Source organism: Frankliniella occidentalis, unplaced genomic scaffold (assembly GCF_000697945.3).
Source record: "Frankliniella occidentalis isolate FOCC.00 unplaced genomic scaffold, Focc_3.1 Scaffold143, whole genome shotgun sequence".
Classification (NCBI taxonomy): domain Eukaryota; kingdom Metazoa; phylum Arthropoda; class Insecta; order Thysanoptera; family Thripidae; genus Frankliniella; species Frankliniella occidentalis.
Genome location: NW_026267270.1, coordinates 285474 through 304225, shown reverse-complemented (window position 1 = coordinate 304225; position 18752 = coordinate 285474). Strand labels below are relative to the sequence as shown.

At 48.3% G+C, this 18752-nt stretch overlaps 2 protein-coding genes across 7 annotated transcripts in view; one reads left to right on the top strand and one right to left on the bottom strand.

Moving 5' to 3' along the window:
• The window catches only part of LOC113211925 (guanine nucleotide-binding protein G(I)/G(S)/G(T) subunit beta-1), a 35956-nt gene extending 19991 nt beyond the window's left edge, over nucleotides 1-15965 (bottom strand). Inside the window, exons 1-2 of one of the 2 annotated variants that reach the window (XM_026430464.2) lie at nucleotides 15682-15965; nucleotides 1311-1398 (exon numbers count right to left, since the gene is read on the bottom strand). In XM_026430464.2, the coding sequence (XP_026286249.1) occupies nucleotides 1311-1367 (57 nt within the window). In that variant the 5' untranslated portion in view covers nucleotides 1368-1398; nucleotides 15682-15965. Of the gene's footprint in view, nucleotides 1-1310; nucleotides 1399-10302; nucleotides 10650-15681 lie in introns of those variants that run through there. The other variant, XM_026430463.2, reaches the window with a different exon arrangement.
• A 1004-nt stretch (nucleotides 15966-16969) lies between these two features.
• The window catches only part of LOC113211921 (zinc finger protein 436), a 7562-nt gene continuing 5779 nt past the window's right edge, over nucleotides 16970-18752 (top strand). Inside the window, exons 1-2 of one of the 5 annotated variants that reach the window (XM_026430457.2) lie at nucleotides 16970-17137; nucleotides 18034-18138. In XM_026430457.2, coding sequence (XP_026286242.2) covers nucleotides 18112-18138 — 27 coding nt within the window. In that variant the 5' untranslated portion in view covers nucleotides 16970-17137; nucleotides 18034-18111. The other 4 variants (XM_052270906.1, XM_026430459.2, XM_052270908.1 and 1 more) reach the window with 4 other exon arrangements.

Genomic DNA, 18752 nt, shown 5'->3' with positions numbered 1-18752 from the left:
TGCTCAACACTTGTAAGTGTGCAACTTTGTAGTCGTACACTTGCAAGTGTTCAACTCGGGAGGTGTGCACTTGCAAGTGTGCAACTCCTTATTTGAACACTTGCTTAGATTGGACGATTAATGTGTAGGAAGTGCTCAACCGAGGAGTTGCACGGGGGGGCGGTCTGCGGGGGGTGAGCGAGGGGGAGGCTGACCAAGTCCCGCCAGCCCCGCCCCCGCCCGCACGGAAGCGTAGGCAAGGCTGCTCCTCTTCCCTCCAATTTCCCCCCCGAAGTTGCGACGCGGCCAGCTCGACTGCGACGCGACGTAGCACGTAGCTTACACATAGCCCACCTATAGCTCCGGGGAAAGGGGCGGGGCCGTCAGTAGAGATAACTGGGGACACTGTTAGGGAAGAAACAAAGCCAAGGATCCCGTCTTATAATCACACCGAGCCGCGCCGAGGGCGGGCGGGCAACGCAGCGTATCGGGCGGGGGCCCTCGGCTCGGCGGCACGCGCCCCGGGACGGCCGGGACCGGGGCGGCTGGCCAGCAGCTAGGATGTTGCAGGCAAATTGATCGCGCTGGCGCTGGCCGTTTGAAGCGGCGGACGCCGGTCTGATTTCGTGATGGCGTGACTGTCTGGGTGATGGGCGCAGCAGGCCCGTCAGAGTGGAGCACCGACAAAACGTCGGCCACACGTCAGTTCAAAGTAATCAAAAACTGCACTAGCAAAACAAAGGTCCGACCTATCATAGGCATTAAAGATCCAAATGGAATGGAATTTGAGACCTAGATTTGAAATCTAGGCAAATTTCCACATTAAACAAGCCTGCATGTAGTTCGATGTAATTGGGTTCGGGTTTTGTTCAAACATGATTTTAGTTTGATTGCATTTTATCAAGTACTTTATGACTCGTCTTTTATTTGCTGGCCGTTTCTCAGAACAGTATCAAATGTAGGCTCGTCTGACGCGGAATTTCAGAAAATTCTATTAATATCCCGAAAAGTGATTGGTTTGCTCATACAGAAAATATTTTGAGAAAACAACAAAAATATGCTTTTTAGCACCACTAAAACGAGTTTAACATGCCTGATATCCCGGATAATAGCACCTATGCTTTTTCAGTGTGCTAAACCAGGCGAGGCAATAGAGGGCAACGGTTTCTCAGTTTTACTGTGATTTAATGTGATCCAACAAAATGTAAACGGGGTACGCAAGTTGAAAATATATTAAATTATGCCCGTTCTTTACTAAACTATAAACCTCAGCAAGGGAAAGGGGAAACAATAAGTGTACACATGTAGCATTTAAAAAGAAAAATACTTACTCGGATGGCATTTTTTAATGTTTCAGCTTCCTGCCGTAGGCTTTCCAACTCATTCATAATTGCTTAACACTCGTGGACCCGGCAGGAGCTGCAACAGAGAGGAACGACTCTATTAGACACACGTTGAGAGGTACACGGGCGAACGAGACAGTGGCACTGCAAATCGAAGAGCTCTGAAGTGACGTGAACGTGGACGAGTTTTAGTCCAAAATTCCGTAGTGGAAGGTTCTTCACTGAAATATTTACGTTGGAAAAAATCTTATCCTATTTCTATTAATTTGATTACAGTTGAAGATGTAAAAGTACGTATTGTAAAATAAAACAAAATACAACATCATCTGTGATCTTCCCATGTCAAATAATTTTAAAAGGTTCTGTATGCAGTTGTGCAAGCAGCCTCGTCTTTGACTGTTGACACACTCTTAACGCTGTGGCCACACGAATTCGGGCGAGATGCCTATGCTTGGACCCATAATATGCCATGGTCGGAGACGATAGGCAAACCCGTCCTTCGGAGGCTCCAGCTCACTACGCGCGACCCTTCTTTGAAGTTGAAGCAGTAGCCGCGACTGCGCAGCATGCCATCCACCCCAACCAACTCGGTAACTCTGTACACGCTAGCCACTCACACGTCTGCATACGGTAGTTAAACCACGGAACTTTGCATGAACCATACCATGCTAACTCGGAAGCCCGTGTTCTATGGTGTAACTTTCTTTTCAACGTTTACAAGGTATGAAATCTGCACACCTTGACGATAAGATTACACTGTAAGCTACACTGTTAGAAGTACGCCTGTTATTTGCCGCTATGAACCTGCCAAGTTCAGAGTGTGCAAGCTCTCATAGCGCCTGGTAGGCAGGCAATATCTTGCCTGGAGTGCAAGCATGTACTGCAGGGTGGCCCACCCTGCGTCTCGCAGGCGCCGAGCTCCCATAATTCAACGAATGAATCTGAGAAAAACGAACAAACTTTCTGGACGATCCCTCAGTAGGATTTTTATTACAGTGTTATGTGGGTCGTCCAAATGTGCAAACTTGCGACATTTAAGAAACACTTAGATTCAGTATATTAATTAAGTGTATAAAGTGAGACACCATATCATGTGCAAAATCGTGATATGCGCACATAAAGAATTCACACTTGTTTTACCAGTGCATTGACTTAGCAACGAAGATCCGGATTTATGCATTACCTTCTTCGAAGTGCGCGGCGTAACGCAGTACACATTACGCTAATCACTAATGGGTACACTAACAAACATTTCAAAGTTATCAGTGGTGAGTGTGCACCGCAATTCACAATGCTCCAGGATTCACCGTACGTTTTAGACCGAGCAAAAGCACTAATTTGGTACCCGTACCGCAAGTTGTTCGTTGATACCCCCCCCCCCCTCAAAAATAGGAAACTCCGCCGACATCAAGTTTGTTGCTGAGGAGGCAGTAGCAGTAAACGACACGAAAGCCAATCTGCTACTGCTGCTGCAAAGACGTCACAAGCTGCTCGGAGCGCACCCATCCCAGGCCTCAGAAATTCAGCAGAGCAGCACGGCGAAAAAAGGGGAGGGCCAGATGTTTTCAGGCAAAAGCTATACCTACCCCACGTAATATTGTTCAAACTCTCCTTAGCAAAGCGTTCGACAGTCTGCGTCCTTACAAGAAGGTTGCTTGGGCTTCTCGGGTTGCTGGCAGGAGAAGCGAGAAACTCCTTCTTCTGAGTGCGGAGTGCGGATAACACTACACCCGGGAAAGCACGCGTTTTTCTTCTCATACCAGCAACCCGAGGACTCACTGATAAACTAAGTGTTCAAATGCTCAACACTTGTAAGTGTGCAACTTTGTAGTCGTACACTTGCAAGTGTTCAACTCGGGAGGTGTGCACTTGCAAGTGTGCAACTCCTTATTTGAACACTTGCTTAGATTGGACGATTAATGTGTAGGAAGTGCTCAACCGAGGAGTTGCACACTTGCACACTTGCAAGTGCACACCTACCGAGTTGCACACTTGCAAGTATTTAACTTGTAGTTGCACCCTTGCAAGTATTTAACTTGCAGTTGCACACTTAAAAGTGTTGAGCAGTTTAACAGTGCTAACAAACACCCAAGCAGCCCTCTTTCCTGGACGCATCTAGTGGTCCTAGGCTGCGGCGCGCACCCACCGCGACACAGTTATGTTATTGTTGTACCGTAAAGTGCACCCGCGACGCGTCGCGCCAACATAAACGAGCAGCGGTCTCTCAGAACTGAGAGTGGGGACTCCGAGGGCTTGCCCAGAGGAGCCGCTACACGCTACAATAACTACTCTGGAAACCAAAGTGTGTACAAGTATGCGGGACCTCCTGAATACCCCCATTCTAGATATCTTGATTTCTATATTGATATCTTGATAAATTAAAACAATTAGATCATGATCGAATCGTGATGTGACGAATAGTTTTTCATTACCTTAACTTAGACTAAATTAGATTAAGTTCATCCCAGAGGCCAAAGCCGAAGCTTATCTGGTCGAGGTACGTACTCAGTGTAAATTTAATTTGTGGTAAAATTTAAAAGCCGCATTACTATGTAGACGAAATTTACCTTTTAGTTAAATGATCAAATTCTTTTTGGTGGGTGATCATGCGACAAGTCGTGGGAATCCCAACCATCACAGATATCGCACAGTTTTGTGAAAAAGTTTTCGCAAAACCAGCCTCAGTAAGCCGCTCCAGCATGCGTGCATGCGATACAGAATAATAACGGAAGTGGGCGGGGCCGAATCAGCCACCTGCGATATTATGAGAAGTATTCCTTAACGACACAGCTTTACAGCGGAAACAAAGGAGAGGGAAAGGGCGAGGACGGGGTGCGAGGGAGTCAGACGAGAAGAATAAGCCCGGGAAGGGAGCGAGAGACGACGGGAGAAAGGAAGAGGAAGAAAAAGATAGAGGAGTCCGTCGGTCGATAGCTCCCCAGCCAGCGACCAGCGGCGCCCGGCCCGCGGGCCCGCCACACCCTACGCGGCCGCCGTGACTCCGCGGCGTGCGGCGTGCCCATCACGCACGCACAACGCACGCACATCCCCAGCAGACCGACGCAACGCCTCGTCGCCTCGAACACAAAACATTACGACTCAAAGTGGGTCGCGCGTCACGACTGAGGAAGGGGGGGCACCCCTAACAAAATACCGAAAAAAGTTACCGTGCTCCCTGCTTTCAGCAGGCGACAAACGACCCCTTCCGAAAACCGGCCTCGATCCGATACCGCACTCATGGCGCCTCCTGAACCCAGAGAAACGTGTTCTCGACTTTCGGCTTCGGCGTTCTTCGCATTCTTTCAAATGCATTGCGCATGTTTTGCGAGTGTACTCGTGACAATTAAAAGGTTGGTTATCATGGTCGTTAAAAGTACGTATGTGGTTGATTTATAATAACATAAAACTGCATAATGACGCTAGTCGACATATTTTAGGTTTGATGGAATATCATCTAATCTAACACTAACATTTATGATGGCACCATCGACCGAAAAATGACAGGGTTCTGACCCACAGTTTTCTAAGAACATGAAAGTTAACGTCGTTTTGAGTTTTGTTCGGTTTTGTTCTTTGAGCTCCAAATCCCATCACATGTAGGCTCGTTTGAACGGATATTTTACGAGGAATCTGAAGGTGCCATCAAAAAGAGCAAGTTCCCAGATATTAAAATCTCGTGAAATTCCACTGTTTGCCATTCGTTTATTTTGTTCTGAGTAAATGAAGGACATAGAAAATCGAAAACACGTTTCTTTGGGCGGACCCAGCGGCCAATAATAATCTAGTTTAGAAGTTATAAGTGTCGTCTGTCGTCTACTCGTCTTGGGGGTCGGTCGGCACGCCCCCGCCATGGTCCCTAGCCCTGACTGGCCGTCTCGCACTTTGTTTGTTGTCATTTCGCCGGGCCAATGTTGCCGATCCGATGCATACCGATCCAACGCAGCACCACACCACCTGCGTCACGGGCACGGGTGCAGCCTGGCGGGGCGGGGTAGTGTAGTTCGACTCGTCCGACTGCGCCTACAGGCTGCGGTCGTCGAACAGGGCGGGGCTGGGCGCGGAGCCACAACAAGCAAAGTCATCCCCAGTAACTTGAAACTATCAAGCGACAGTCGAGGAAACTTTGAAGACGATATTTCTATTGTAGCTCGATAGACAGTTAGATGGATTGCATCGATATTATAAAACTGATTTTGTGATACTGTTTTAAGTTAAAGAATCAAAAGCGTCTCGTCAGCTATTTCCAGAAACGTGCTAACAGATGTATTGTTCAATATCTCTTTGAAATGCTGTGCTGAAAAATGCTTGCAAAGAATAGGGTTCGTATTGCACACGACTTTCTTTGTAGCTTGCAAAGAATTTTGAAACATGGTAATATGAACTGCTTCTTGCAAACTATTTTTTTGTGACACAAAGTTCTTTTTTTCTTGCTATGTAGCACTCGGGCCGAAGCGCCACCAGCTGAATTTCCCCGATTTTCGACGCTCCGTTAGGAGCCACGGAGACCTTGCATCGCACCGGGCGGGCTGACAGGTTGAACCGGGCGCTAGAGCGCGCAGAGCGTTGTTGGATCTTGCCCGCCCGCTCCGCAATTTACAAAAGCCAAACGCAACCCACAATTTTTAGTCGGATTGTCGGGCCGGTAGACCCGAAATGGGTGAGACGTGAAGAGGGGAGGGGGCGACTTACCGGGACGCAAGCGGACTGTCAACCGAGCTCTCCGACAAGGTGGAAGGGAGGCAGATATGACATCGTGCACTCTCCATATCCGTTTGCCTGACGTACCAGTACCAGAGGTCCGTAACGCAAAAATGCGGCACAAACACTTTAAAGAACCGCAATGTCTTCTAGACGGGGGGAGCACTCTTGACGTACTCGGGCTTTTAGGACTGTATCCCTGTTGTTGCTTCAAAACTGTCTTACGGTATTCGCTATAAAACTGCTCCTTATACCCAAAATAGGCGTTTACGGTACGTAACGTACCTAAAAAATGTACACTTTTAAAATTGCAAAGCATTGCTTCGTAGGATTTTAAAACTGTGCCACAAACTGTGGCCCTTTTGTGCATGAGGGGCAGTTTTACCGCAAATGCCAATTATAGACATCTTTAAAGCACCAACTAGGTTATTTAACATCCCGCGTATGTCAAGATTGTGCCCCCTCCCCCCTGCCCCCACCTCGACGATGTTGCCTAAAAAGTGACTGTACCGCTGGCAAGCGTTGGAGAGTTGGAGACTCCGATACAGGTCTTAGACAGCCATTGACAGGGGAGGAGAAAACCTCGTTTCTCACCCGAATGTCGTCGGTCGCTGACCATTGCTGGCCTGAGGCAAAATTCTAATACCTGCCGTGTGGCACTGTTCACTGGTTGGCGTTGGCGTTCTTCTTCTCAGAAGCCAAATGTTAGCATTCTTCGTCTTAGAACGTCAAAACCTGGCGTCTTTGAACGCCAACGCTAATATTTTGGCGTAAGAAGACGCCAATCAGTTTACAGTGTAGCAGTCTGCACGCTGTGGGGTCATCGGCCACCTTTGAATCATCCAGAAAGCACGTTCATCATTCGCAGTTACGAAACAAGCAGATGAACCCTACACTGTAAACTGGTTGGCGTCATGAGACGCCAAGATTTGGCGTTCCAATGGTAAATGACGCAAAATTCTGGCCTCTTTTGACGTCACTATTAGGCGTCTTCCAAAAGGACGACAATAGTTGGCGTCAAAATACGCCAAAATTTGGCGTTCATCAGAAGATGCCAGTATTTTGGCGTCATCAGACGCCAACCAGTTCTCAGTGTGTATGCGAGCTCCTATAGCGCCTGGTAGGTAGGCAACATCGTGCCTACAGTGCATGCGTGTACTGCGGGGTGGTCTACCCCACGTATCGCAGGCGCCGAGCTCCCGTTATTTTAACGACTGAGTCTGAGAAAATCGGATTTCCTTTCTGGACAACACCTAAGAAACCAACCAAAGACTCCCGGCGTTTGAGCGGCAGAGCTGGATCTCCTCAGCCTGTCTGTCTGTCTCTCTCTCTCCAGTACGCCGGCCGGTGGTGGCCGGTGGCTGACATGAGCCGGGCCGGCCCCTGCAGGACTTCGCCAGGCCCGCTCGCCCTGCCGGTATATTTAGCCGTCGGCCGGCAGCCGGCAGAGCCTCAGGCCGAGGGCTTGCAGTCTATGCGTCTAGCCGAATGGAGCAGGCCAGGCTACTCCACCCCGTACCACCCACTCCGGCACGCTATCATCTAGGGAAACAATCCTGCACACTGTTACAAATAGGTTTAGATTGCTAGACGAATATTTTGCTATCAAGGGCATAAAACGCCTGGAACTAGTTAAATCGCACTACTTGCACCCTGAACGTAGGCAAACATGGCTTTTGGGTCCGATCACTGAAAACCTGTGAGTGAGGTGCCTTGCTGGAAATGAGTGAGACAATTTTGCCTCGCTCAATCGGAGCGATGACTTTAAGGCTCACCTTATTTTAGTCATATGCACCGAATTCTCACTCTAGAGGAGTAAGACTTCCCTGGCCGCGCCCTATTGCAGTGAGGAACCGCAAATTATGACTTAATTTGAGTGAGAGTCAGCTATCTCGCTCTCAGGAGAGTGAGATTTTTTGTGTCATTGATCTCGCTCTCCTGAGAGTAAGGTACCTGACTCTGGCATTTTCAGTGATTGCCTAGAGATTGCCGAAGGTTATCATAGATTGCCAGGGTGTACACCAGATTGCTGGAGTTGTGACTCCCTCGCTCTCTATAAAGGTGTAAAATTTAACATTACTGTATTCGAAAGGGTTCTGAAAAAAGTTATTTCCAAATGAATTGCGCCGAAATTTGTTGGAAAATTCGGAATTTCATTTCCAGCAGGCCCTGCTACGCTTGCTAAACGTGATGGTTGCTGACAAATACAATGCTTCTCCTAAATCAAGGACGAGTATACATTGATGTAGAGTAAACGTCTACGAGGTTTATCAGACGGTTCTCCTTCTGAGGTTCATCCTTCCTTAACCCAAACGTTAGGTGCGCGCCACTCCGGAGGTTTGTATCGCAGCGCAGACACACCTCTATCGGGCCTTATCGTTCGGACTGCACTTAACGTAGCGAGCGCCTCAGCATTTTTTTCCTTCGTCTGCGTCACCAAAGCCATAAAAAAAACTTCTGGCCCATGATCTTGTGCCGCTATGTGCCTAGCCGGGGTGCGCCGCGCGCGGAACTGCAGATGCGCACAAGACGTGTCTTTTTTCAAACTGACCAACCAATATGTAGAGCAAAATAAGACTTCCAGGCTTCAAATCCTCCGAGAGATGGTTGCTTTGATGTACCTCTGCACCATAAGGCAGCCACAGCCCGCCGAGACACTAAAATGACTAAAGTAATAAGGCCCTTCCTCCTCGCAGTGATATCGAGCCACAAGTGTTGCGACCCAGCCAGCCGACGTAAAAGCACGCTTTCATCTCGGGTGGCTGCGCTTTCCTGCCGGCCCAGGCCCAGCCCAGACGTCCTGCAACAGCCCGCGGAGCGCTTAAGTTTTCAAAGCCTTGGAGTACAATAATAATCGATGTATTTCGCCTCGGTCATGGCTAATAAAACTAAACTGTGTATTATTTAGTAACATATTCCTCAAATAATCCGCGCTCTCAAAACTATTTGGGTTTAGTTATACTTCGTTAACTAATTTGTCAAATTGCAAAATTCAATCGCAGCTAGTATTCAAACTTGCGTGCGTGTTGGTGCAATCACTGAGAGTACGCATGAATAGATGGCAATTGCACTAACGAGAGGCGCCCACTGTAATTTTTGTCTCTGAGAGGGCACCCGGCCCAGGAGGGCCCGCCGGCTGGTCCGAACCCCCCGGGGAGCCGACCTTCAGCAAGCCCCACGGGGTAGGAGCGCGTGCAGGGCCACACGGCGCCGGCCTCCCGCCCAGTCGTCGTCGCTCCAGGACGCACGCGGCGTCACCGGCCTTCATCTTCGACTTCATTGGACCTCATTGCCCCCCCGGTAGGAGCGCGCGGGCCTCGCTAGTCCAGCCGGGGGGCCGGCCTTCCCTCCCAGCTTCCAGTCCTCGCTCCGGGACGCGGCGTGGCAACACCCACACCGACCCAGCCTGGCCCTGGGGCCCCAGACCCGCACCGCGGCCCTCCGCAACGGAAGCGTGCGGGGAGGTTGGGAAAGAGGGGGGGGGGGCACTAGCATTCCTCCTGAAGCGCACTCAATTAGACCACTTTATGCCGCGATGCGTTGCCGAGAGTGCATGGAGCGACTCCCCCGCCGCAACCCGTCCCGGGGGCGCTTTCAGAAAGTAAGCCGTGCTCGCGCCGGAGAAGGCCCTAGGCGCTGACGGACCCGCGTGAACACGACACGTCCTGCCCCTCCACCCGGGACATGATCCCCGACGTCACAACGTCGGCCCGGCGCGCGCCCATTCGGTTCAGTTCTCTCATCCCGTGTCAAACGGCCGCACAATTGACCATCTCTTTCCCTATACCGGACGACAGAGCAGAGGCCGAGATTTTAAATTGGGAGGAAGGGGGAGGGGAGAGTGACTGACACTGTTCGCCAACTGTACAACTCTTTTGATGGTGGGGCAGAAGTCGCAGTCTGGGCGCCGCCATTCTCATTGACAGTAAAACAAAATGTTACCGACCCACTACCGTCCAGCCGCCCGCCCGCCCGCCTCACCGCCCCTCGCCCCGCCCCACGCCCCGCCAGGCGCCCGTCCATCAGGATATTGATCGGTTCTGCCCGGTCTGCGCGGTTCTGCCCGGCCTGCGCGAGCTGCGCGGCGCGGCGCTGCCCGACCTGCTGGCCCGCGGAGGGAGGGCGCGCGGCGGGCAGGGGGAGGGAAGGTGGGCAGCCGAGCCGCGGCCGGTGCTGGACGGGACGAAACGGCCGCCCCGGCCCGACAGGACGGGGTCGTCGCGGCCAGGGGCCGGGCACGTACACCGGTGTGCCAGGGGGTGCTTGTTGCTGAAGTACTCACCAGTCATAGGCAACTAGCCACACGCATGCTTGACGGGGTTGGGGGGGCGTTGAGCTCGGCCCGCCACTTCACTACCACACTGCACCACCACTGCACTCACGTCACTCGCGCACGACCCGCGCGCTCGCTTGCTCGCACACGCTCGGCCGCACGCACGCACGCACGCACGCTCGCTCTGTGGCTGGCCGGCCCGGCCTGTCCCCTAGTCTCTCACTGCGGCGAACCACCCGCTCCGCTACGCTCCGCACCGCACCGCTCGCCCGGGCCTCACCGCACCGCCACGCACCGCCACGCTGCGCCACGCTCCGCACCGCTCGGCTCCTCACCTCGCCACGCCCTGCCGTCAACTGTTGGAGCGGAGTACAGCGACCAGGGCCCCTCCCCCACCGCCCGCGGCCCGGCCCAGCCCCGCCGCGCCCCCGCGACCCCCCGCGAGCCGAACGGGGCCGAGCCGAGGGCGGCCCGAGCGGCGCCGACAACCACCCTCGCCCGCCCCGTCCTGCGCCCCCACCATCTCCCTTTCTCTCTCCCGAACCTGCTGAGGGGAGCTGCGAGTCGGAGGCCGAGGGCTGAGGGGCCGCCACTAAATCACGTCAGCCAACAGGCAGCGTGCTGAGGGGGCGTCCCTCAGCACGCTGAGCCGGGCCGGGGCTGCGCGACAAATGTCATAAGAATCATGGAGGGGCCGTCACGGAGCCATGGGAGGAAAAAGAGGGGGGGGGGTCGCGGCGGCGGCCCGCGACAAGTTAATCATCTCCAGACGTCGGGGCGGGAACAGGGTGGCGGCGCCGGGGCCGCGCCTAAAGCACGTGAACCACTGGGCGGGGCGCCGGGGCACGCCGTCGGGGGGCGCGGCGGCGGGGCGTGTACTCGCCGCGAGTGATGCCAGCGTGCCAGTTGGGACGGACACATTCGCACGGCGGGGAGGAGGGGGCGCTCTTCCTGAAAAGCCCGACGAACCGAGCAAAAAGATGTATTTTTGTTCCGAGTCCGCGGAAACATTCATCCCCTGTGGCGGAACGCACGTCACAGTTTGTTTGATAAACGCCCCCCCCCCCTCTCCTCTCTTCCCGCAATGGTCCTTCCCCGCGCCCCGAGAGCCCCCACCCTGGAAGAGTACTTCCGGCCCGGGGAAAGTGTTCGGCCAGACAGGTGTCGCGTCGGCGTGCTCAGCCTCAGTCACGGGCGGTGCATTTGGTCTCTTGTGCGTGTAGGCATGGCAGCGGGGCGGGGCGGTACAGCAGGAGCCATGCGCAGAGCGGCGGGAGACACGGGGCGAGCGGGGGAGGGAGGGAAGGTACTGACGGCCTGAACCACGGAGTGTTGCGGGCAACGGTGCGGCAGGGGAGGGGCAGGAGGGAGGTAGAGTTGATGCTGAGTGAGGCCAAGTGAGCGGGGCGGGCGGGGGCACGGGAGGGGAGGCGTGTTCAGTTCGCGCTGCTGATGGAAACACTACCGCACTACGCGCGCCTCCTCCCGCCGCTTCTCCCCCCCCCTCCCCTTTCCCCCTCGGCCGGAAACCTGCATTTAGTACGAGCACGAATTATCACAAATTCCCACGCGACGCCATCTCTTGACGTTTCTTTTGACTGCAGGAGCTTCGCGCCCTGGACTGAAGGAAATAAGCAGCGAGCGGGGTACTTTACCTCGGAAACGGGTGTGCACATACCGAAAGGTCAAAACTAGTTGACGGCTCAAAATCGTCTGAGCATTGATAAGAACGCGTGTGTGTCAGTTTACGGGATGGTAAAAAGTCACGATTGTCATTGCGTGCGTCGATTGAGGTCGAAGTTGAAATGTGTGTTTCGTTTAACACCTTGTTGTGTCTAACTAGATGAAAAGTACTTTCGACCTTCGCGAAGGGTTCAGATTTTGCACCGTACCGTACGTCAAAGTCAGACAGACACCGTTTAAACCACGATTTACACAATTTTTTTACAAGGGGTGCCACTCCCCAGCCAGACGTGTTTTATCTATGCACCGGGTGTAACTGTGAATACGCAGCAGTGTTGCAGGTTTGCCTACTCTTTACACCCGTAAGGGGCCATGGCCCCTGCGGCCATATTGAGTATGCAATCCCGCAACACTGCTGCGTATTCACAGTTACGCCCGGTACTCGGCGTCTGCTAAACGTCCTTAAGCACTGTGAAAATTAGTTGTAGGTTTTACGGCAAAACTTTCCTTGGCGCGTGTGGTAAAATTAAAAATTGAAAAATTACAACCACGTTGTATCGGCTCGGAATTCATCGACGAGCAAGTTTGGGGTGTCATATATTTATATAATATTTTGTAAATATTGATCACAAAATATGGATAGTAAATTCACGACGATATTTTTCACAGTGAGAGGTTGAGGTCTAATTTTGGACCAAATAGACACCTATATCGTGTGTCAGGTTTGAGGGTTTACCCACTCGCTCCACCCGGTACTCGGCGTCTACTACACGGTATGCAAACCCGCAACACTTGTCGTAGCCCTAACATACGCAATAAATAGACATCTAAATTGTCCGAAAATACACGACACTGTCTATTAGAGGTCTCATCGACGTCGAATAAGAAAGGCTACTGGTTGGGTCGGCATGCAAACTTACCGTTCAAACGAATAAAGCTATGGTGTCATGAGGCGCCCTTTCCTCCTCCCACTCACAATCTATTTGAGTGAGAACCCATTGATGTACCAGGTGGCTGATTAACCCCGCTCACTCCTGTTGTGATGCTGTACCGCAAGCACGAGTGCCTACTCGCTGCCTGTATACTCGCTTGGCTCGTAAGGCGCCATAGTCACGGGCAAATAGGCAAGCCCGCCCGCACTCGTTGGTGCAGTAGCGGTAAAGCATAGCGACAGAAATGAGCGAGGTTAGCCAGCCACCTGGTACATATACACTGATAAACCAAGTGTGCAAAATTTGCACACCAACGTGTACAAGTTATGCACATTACGTGCTGTTTGACTCAAGTTGCACCACAATGTGTCTAGAAAATGCACACTTGAACTTAAACATCAATTGATGTGCAAAATTTAACACTTGCTTTACCAGTGAAATTCTATTAACGTTCGAAAGGTTCGTATGGTACACGCCTATGGTTTAAAATTCGGTGTCATTTCGACTCACTAGGCAAACTGAATACGACCCCACTCTCAGAAATTGCTACTGGCGTTTATGGAGCTATACCACGCTTTACGGTTTGTGACATGACCAATTATTACTTTATGGAAAGTATGGGATACAGTCAATACTTCTGATAGCAGTAGGACAAAAGTTGAAAGTTACTAACTTTTGCATGGATAATTTTACCCATGCAATTTTACCCTCCGCCACACTAAAATTAGACGCTTGAAAAGGCCAGAAAGGTGCGCCTAAATGTATACATCACAGTAGAGTCCTATAGAACTCTATATCAAAGCGGACACCGCAGTGTTGCAGCTTGACGTACCCTTTCGGGCCGAATGGCGTCCTACGGGTCCCCCATCCGGCAACCCGCAACACCCGGTGCACGGTCAAATCCTCGAATCATCACCATGTCAGACGAACCCAAAAGACATCCCTCACCTTTCGAATGGACTACAGCACCCAGAACTTGAAATTTGTTTTCGAAAAGTTACAAAAATGTTGTCTTGTATTGGATTGATGCTCATCTTAAAAACGAAAATATCAGGCTCCATTTTTTCCCATAGTCCTTTAAAAGGAACAAAATTATGTTTGAATCTCATTTCTTGCGTAAAGGGAATGATGCAGAAGAGCAATTGAGTCGTCAAAACTCTGTTTTCAATAAGTAGAAATAAGAAAAACGATTTGGGACCCTTAAGAGAAATATTTTAGGTAGACGCCCTTTCCTATCCTGTCTCAGCTAAAAGGTGCCACATTTTGTGCCTTCCCAGGAATACCCCACAGAGTAACCTACACACAATATACCATGCACCTTCAAATTATTCAAGCAGAATTCATTTTCAGATACCTACATTTGCATGTTCATGATCACTCATAAAATGGAAAAAGAAAAACAATAAAGATGTCTAAATTATTGTAAGTAAGAACACATACACACCGAGTGAGATATTCTGAGAAGAGAATACTATCTTTTGGGACTTGCCGAGGATGTAATAACAACACAACTTAAAAAGACGGTCGACTACCTTGCACTGCACAAAAAAAAATCTAGTTTTAAACCAATTAAAAAACAAGCAAGATATTAGTTAAGGAATGGAAACTTAAAAAATGACAACTACAATTACCTTGCAATGCAGTGCACATCTCAATGTACCTTTAGTATTAGAATCATGTATTAAAACATTCCAAGGTGATCCACAAATTTCCCACAGCCGAAAACAGAGTTAACTCCTAACAGTTACATCAAAACTTGGAAATTGAATACATTTTTGAGAAAAGCAGAAGGATTGCCACTTAGCCTCTGTCCAAATAGAAAATTTCCCAGACCTAAGTGTTTCCTCGTAACAAGTTGATAAAAAAATGTCATACAAAGTAGTTAAACCAAAAGGCTTGGAATAAAATTATATGAAACAGCAATTTCTCCGAGTGAAATATTAAGTAGTTTTGCACTAATAAAACAATTACTGACTAGGAAGGATACAGAATAATTGCCTGAATATTAATAATTTCAAAACAAACAAAAAGTAATAATAAATTGACAGTATTCTTGATATTAAATACAAAAGAGCCAAGAGCGTCAAACGATACACTAACAGTGGTCAAAGAGCGCAGCTAGGAATGATAGGCATAGAAGTGCATTATCATAACCCTAAGATTGCAAATCCAATTCACCCTAAACATCAGTCAAGATCTCTATGTCTACAAAGGAGTTCGCATACTTGGCAGAAACAGAGAGAACAAAAGGATTTGTGCACACAGAAAAAAGGAGCTTTAAAGTTTGACAAGATTTTGACATAACCTAACTTTTCTCCCTCGAAATAAAACATTCGTTGCATTCAAAGATATAAAATCCTCACAGATTAGAAATTTGGTTGAATGAAACATTGAGGATTAAAAATGTTTAACATGCATCAGCAATTAAATATTCACCAAGTAAACATAAATTAACAACCTTAACAAGCCTAACCGAATTCGCTACAGGATAAGGTGCATTTCAGATGTCCGGAGTGAAAAAGAAGGTGAGACTCTTACAGTTTAATCAATTGCACTAACAACGCAAACAACGAAGAAAAGACCGAATTTTGACAGAAGAATAACATAATCGTTCATTGCGGGTCAATGGCTGCCTACCCTACAGGCGTCGTGGAAAAAAATTAATAGGACGCTGTCCTTTAACTGAGTTCGTTATGGGTCACATACGGAGTACATAATCGCATTGGACATCGAAAAGTCATTAAAACTTCGAGAATATTTTTTATTGGCTTACCTTTTCTTCGAATTCCAAGGACCTGTCTTCCTGCCGCACCACAGCACTGAACTACTCACTCCGCTCCACGCCCAGGTCCAGGCACAGACCGCGCCCAACTATTTCACCAGAGTTCTAACACTTCCAGCATCAGTCAAACATTCATTTAAACGCACTAGAACCACTCAATGTCCTTTGGGGAACACACATAAACGAATATGTTTACCAGACACAGATCAAGTAGGGTGCGGCTTCCTTCAACTAGACCCTGCAAGCCCCGTAGCAATATGACGTCATTGGCAAAGACGTCGTTCGGGGTACGTTCTGTTCCCGCTTAAACAGCCGTCGAAACCGTCAGATGCTCTGAAGGCTGCCCGATATATAAGGATAAGTTGTACACTTCACGATAAAAAGCAGTTTTACTGCAGCCGAAACTTTTCACTGATGATGTGACACAACGACACAAAGTATTTCCCATTCATTGGTGCAATCTGTGCCGATTCAAAGAGACTACTCCAAAGCAGACGACATACACTTGTTAGAAGAACGGTCGTTTTGTGGCCGTTTAAAAAAAAAAAATATTTTTATAATATTATCATGAGAAGAATTTCTTAATAAAGAAAATCGACAATAGTTAAGGTAAAGACTGGGGATAGTTATTGGATTATTGGATACCGTGTGATGAAGTCTAACCAAAACTATCGGTTTGTGAGGTTTGTGAGCCTAGTGTCGAAGCGCTAAATATAAACCCTGGCGCAGTCCGGGAAAATTCTCCTCGGCAAAATTGATTGATGAGATGGGTGAAGTGATAAGTAATAGGTAGATAGAACGCAAACTAGGTAGATAGAACGCAAACTCATTGAGCGTATGTTCCAAATTAGGTATTACCGATCAACAATCAATATATGTCACCAATAACCGATTGATCCTGGAGTGATCTCGTACGTACAGCTCCCCGTCGGATAAACTAGGCAATTTATTCAAATATTTCGAATTCATTTCGTTACTTCTGACATTATACACTTTTTCTCAAAACAAAAGGTTCCCTAATGGACAAATATGTTGCTAATCTTCGGCCGCAATAATAATCAAAAAAATAGAATCAGTCTAGTTGTCTTAAACACATGAAGTCAAAACACACGTTCTATGGTTAAACTGCAGACGTTGTCTGGTTTGGTTGGTTGAGTTATGCTATGAACCCTGTTTGAACGGTTTTCACGGTTAGCGTGTTCAGAACTGTTCGGAGTTCGTTCGGGTTCGGGAGGAAGGGAAGGTAGTATGTTCGTGCTCTGCTACTGCTACATCACCCGCCGCAACCCACGTGCTGTAGCAGTAGCAACCTGCAAAAATGTCATTGTGCCGTTTTGTTATTAGAAGGCAGTGGAAATCAAAATGATAATGGCGCCTGTAAAGTGATGCGATCTGTGAAAATTTAGAATTGACTCCGAATGCTCTGAAACCTCAATTTCACATTAAGGTAAGTATTTTGATCCCAATGTATTGTAACTATTTAGCTAGGTGCGTATTTCATGTAAATATCCGTTCGTGTAAGATCGCAAACCTTTGCATTTTCGCGACGAGGACACTCGAGAAAATTGAGGCCCTGGCCAGGCCTAGCTCACGGGTATGTATTAATGACATAGTCCCTCATAAATCACGTTGCTGGGAATGATCCGTTGCCAAATTTGTGGTGAGTGTTCTTCCACAATTATTGAGTCCGAAATCATGCGCTGTTGTGCTGTTAAATTATCACATCGCCTTCAATGATCAATTCTGTTGTATAATAATAGTTGGTTTCGAAATTGATCGACATCGTCGTATGACGAAAATTGAAGTATGCTTGTTGCCAATTTTTAGTCACATCACGCACAAGGGTTTAAGTGTTAAAAAAGAAGCGAACCTACATAAGTATGGATATGGGGCAAGGAATCATTCCTCGTAATGGTGTGTGCATTGCCCGGTAGCGTTTGTTATGGTGTGGGTGGGACGTAAACAAGTGTGTAGCAGGTAGCGTGTGACAGCACAGATCCGCGTCTTTAGCCCTGATAGACAATATGTTGACCTTGACGGTCATAACTGTTAAAAATATGATCTGAATATGTAACGATTCAGATCCTGCCTCCATAATGTGCCACCGTGGTTAATTTCCTCCACGCAATAGGGTGAATCTGCGTGCGCGGCCAAAAAAGCGAGGTTAGGATCTCCTATAGTTCGAGCGCGAAGATCAGTTTTTAATATTTACATTAGTTGGTCCAGTCTTATGTTAGTATCAAACCGTTTCAACATTGTAAATATTTCTCTCTTTTTCTTGTACATCTAGAGTAAATTATTGTAAGTTATGTATCATTGTGTTAATTGATGATTCACTTCTAGGTATGGTGCAATCTTCTGTGGTCCCAGAACACTTATGCCTGTAATTTTGCCGTCTGGATAATTGAACCAGGTGCCGTTATGTATCATCCTACTATTTTCACTCAGGTAAATATCTTGATGGTATTGGCTGTAATGTTTCTTAGTTGCCGTTATTTCTATGATCATAAATCACAGAACATTGAGAATCTTTAACTAGTGCAAAAGAATTCATTTGAATTTATTCCTCCAAGTTTTCTTCTGTTAAGCTCCTGTTTTGCTATTCCAATTTCTCTTATATTTGTTCTTTTTTGTTCTGTTGAGAGTAGATAAACTACTATTGGTCTACTCTCACCACCACAGAAATTAGCCCCCCCCCCCCCCTAAAATAAAAGTTTTTTGAATGTTTGATTGATGTTTGCAAACAGACAAGCCCTTTTACATAGGCCAATTTAGGTGCATCTTAGTTTTAAAAATATTTATATAATTGTGAGCTATTACTTAAATTATTTTCTCCAGATAAATTCCAGTACTGTGTCTTCACCATTAAAGAATCTTTTATTGATTTGCAAGTAATTCTTAGTAATATCCAGGTGTTACTTATGTACAGTTGTTATGCATTTGGTACATGAAACAGTTTTAAATGATTTAATCTATACTGAAACTGCTCCTTGAATATATAGGGCAATTCCAGGAAGGGGTGTCTGTATGTCATTTGGTTTGTGAGCGACTGAGAGGTGCTA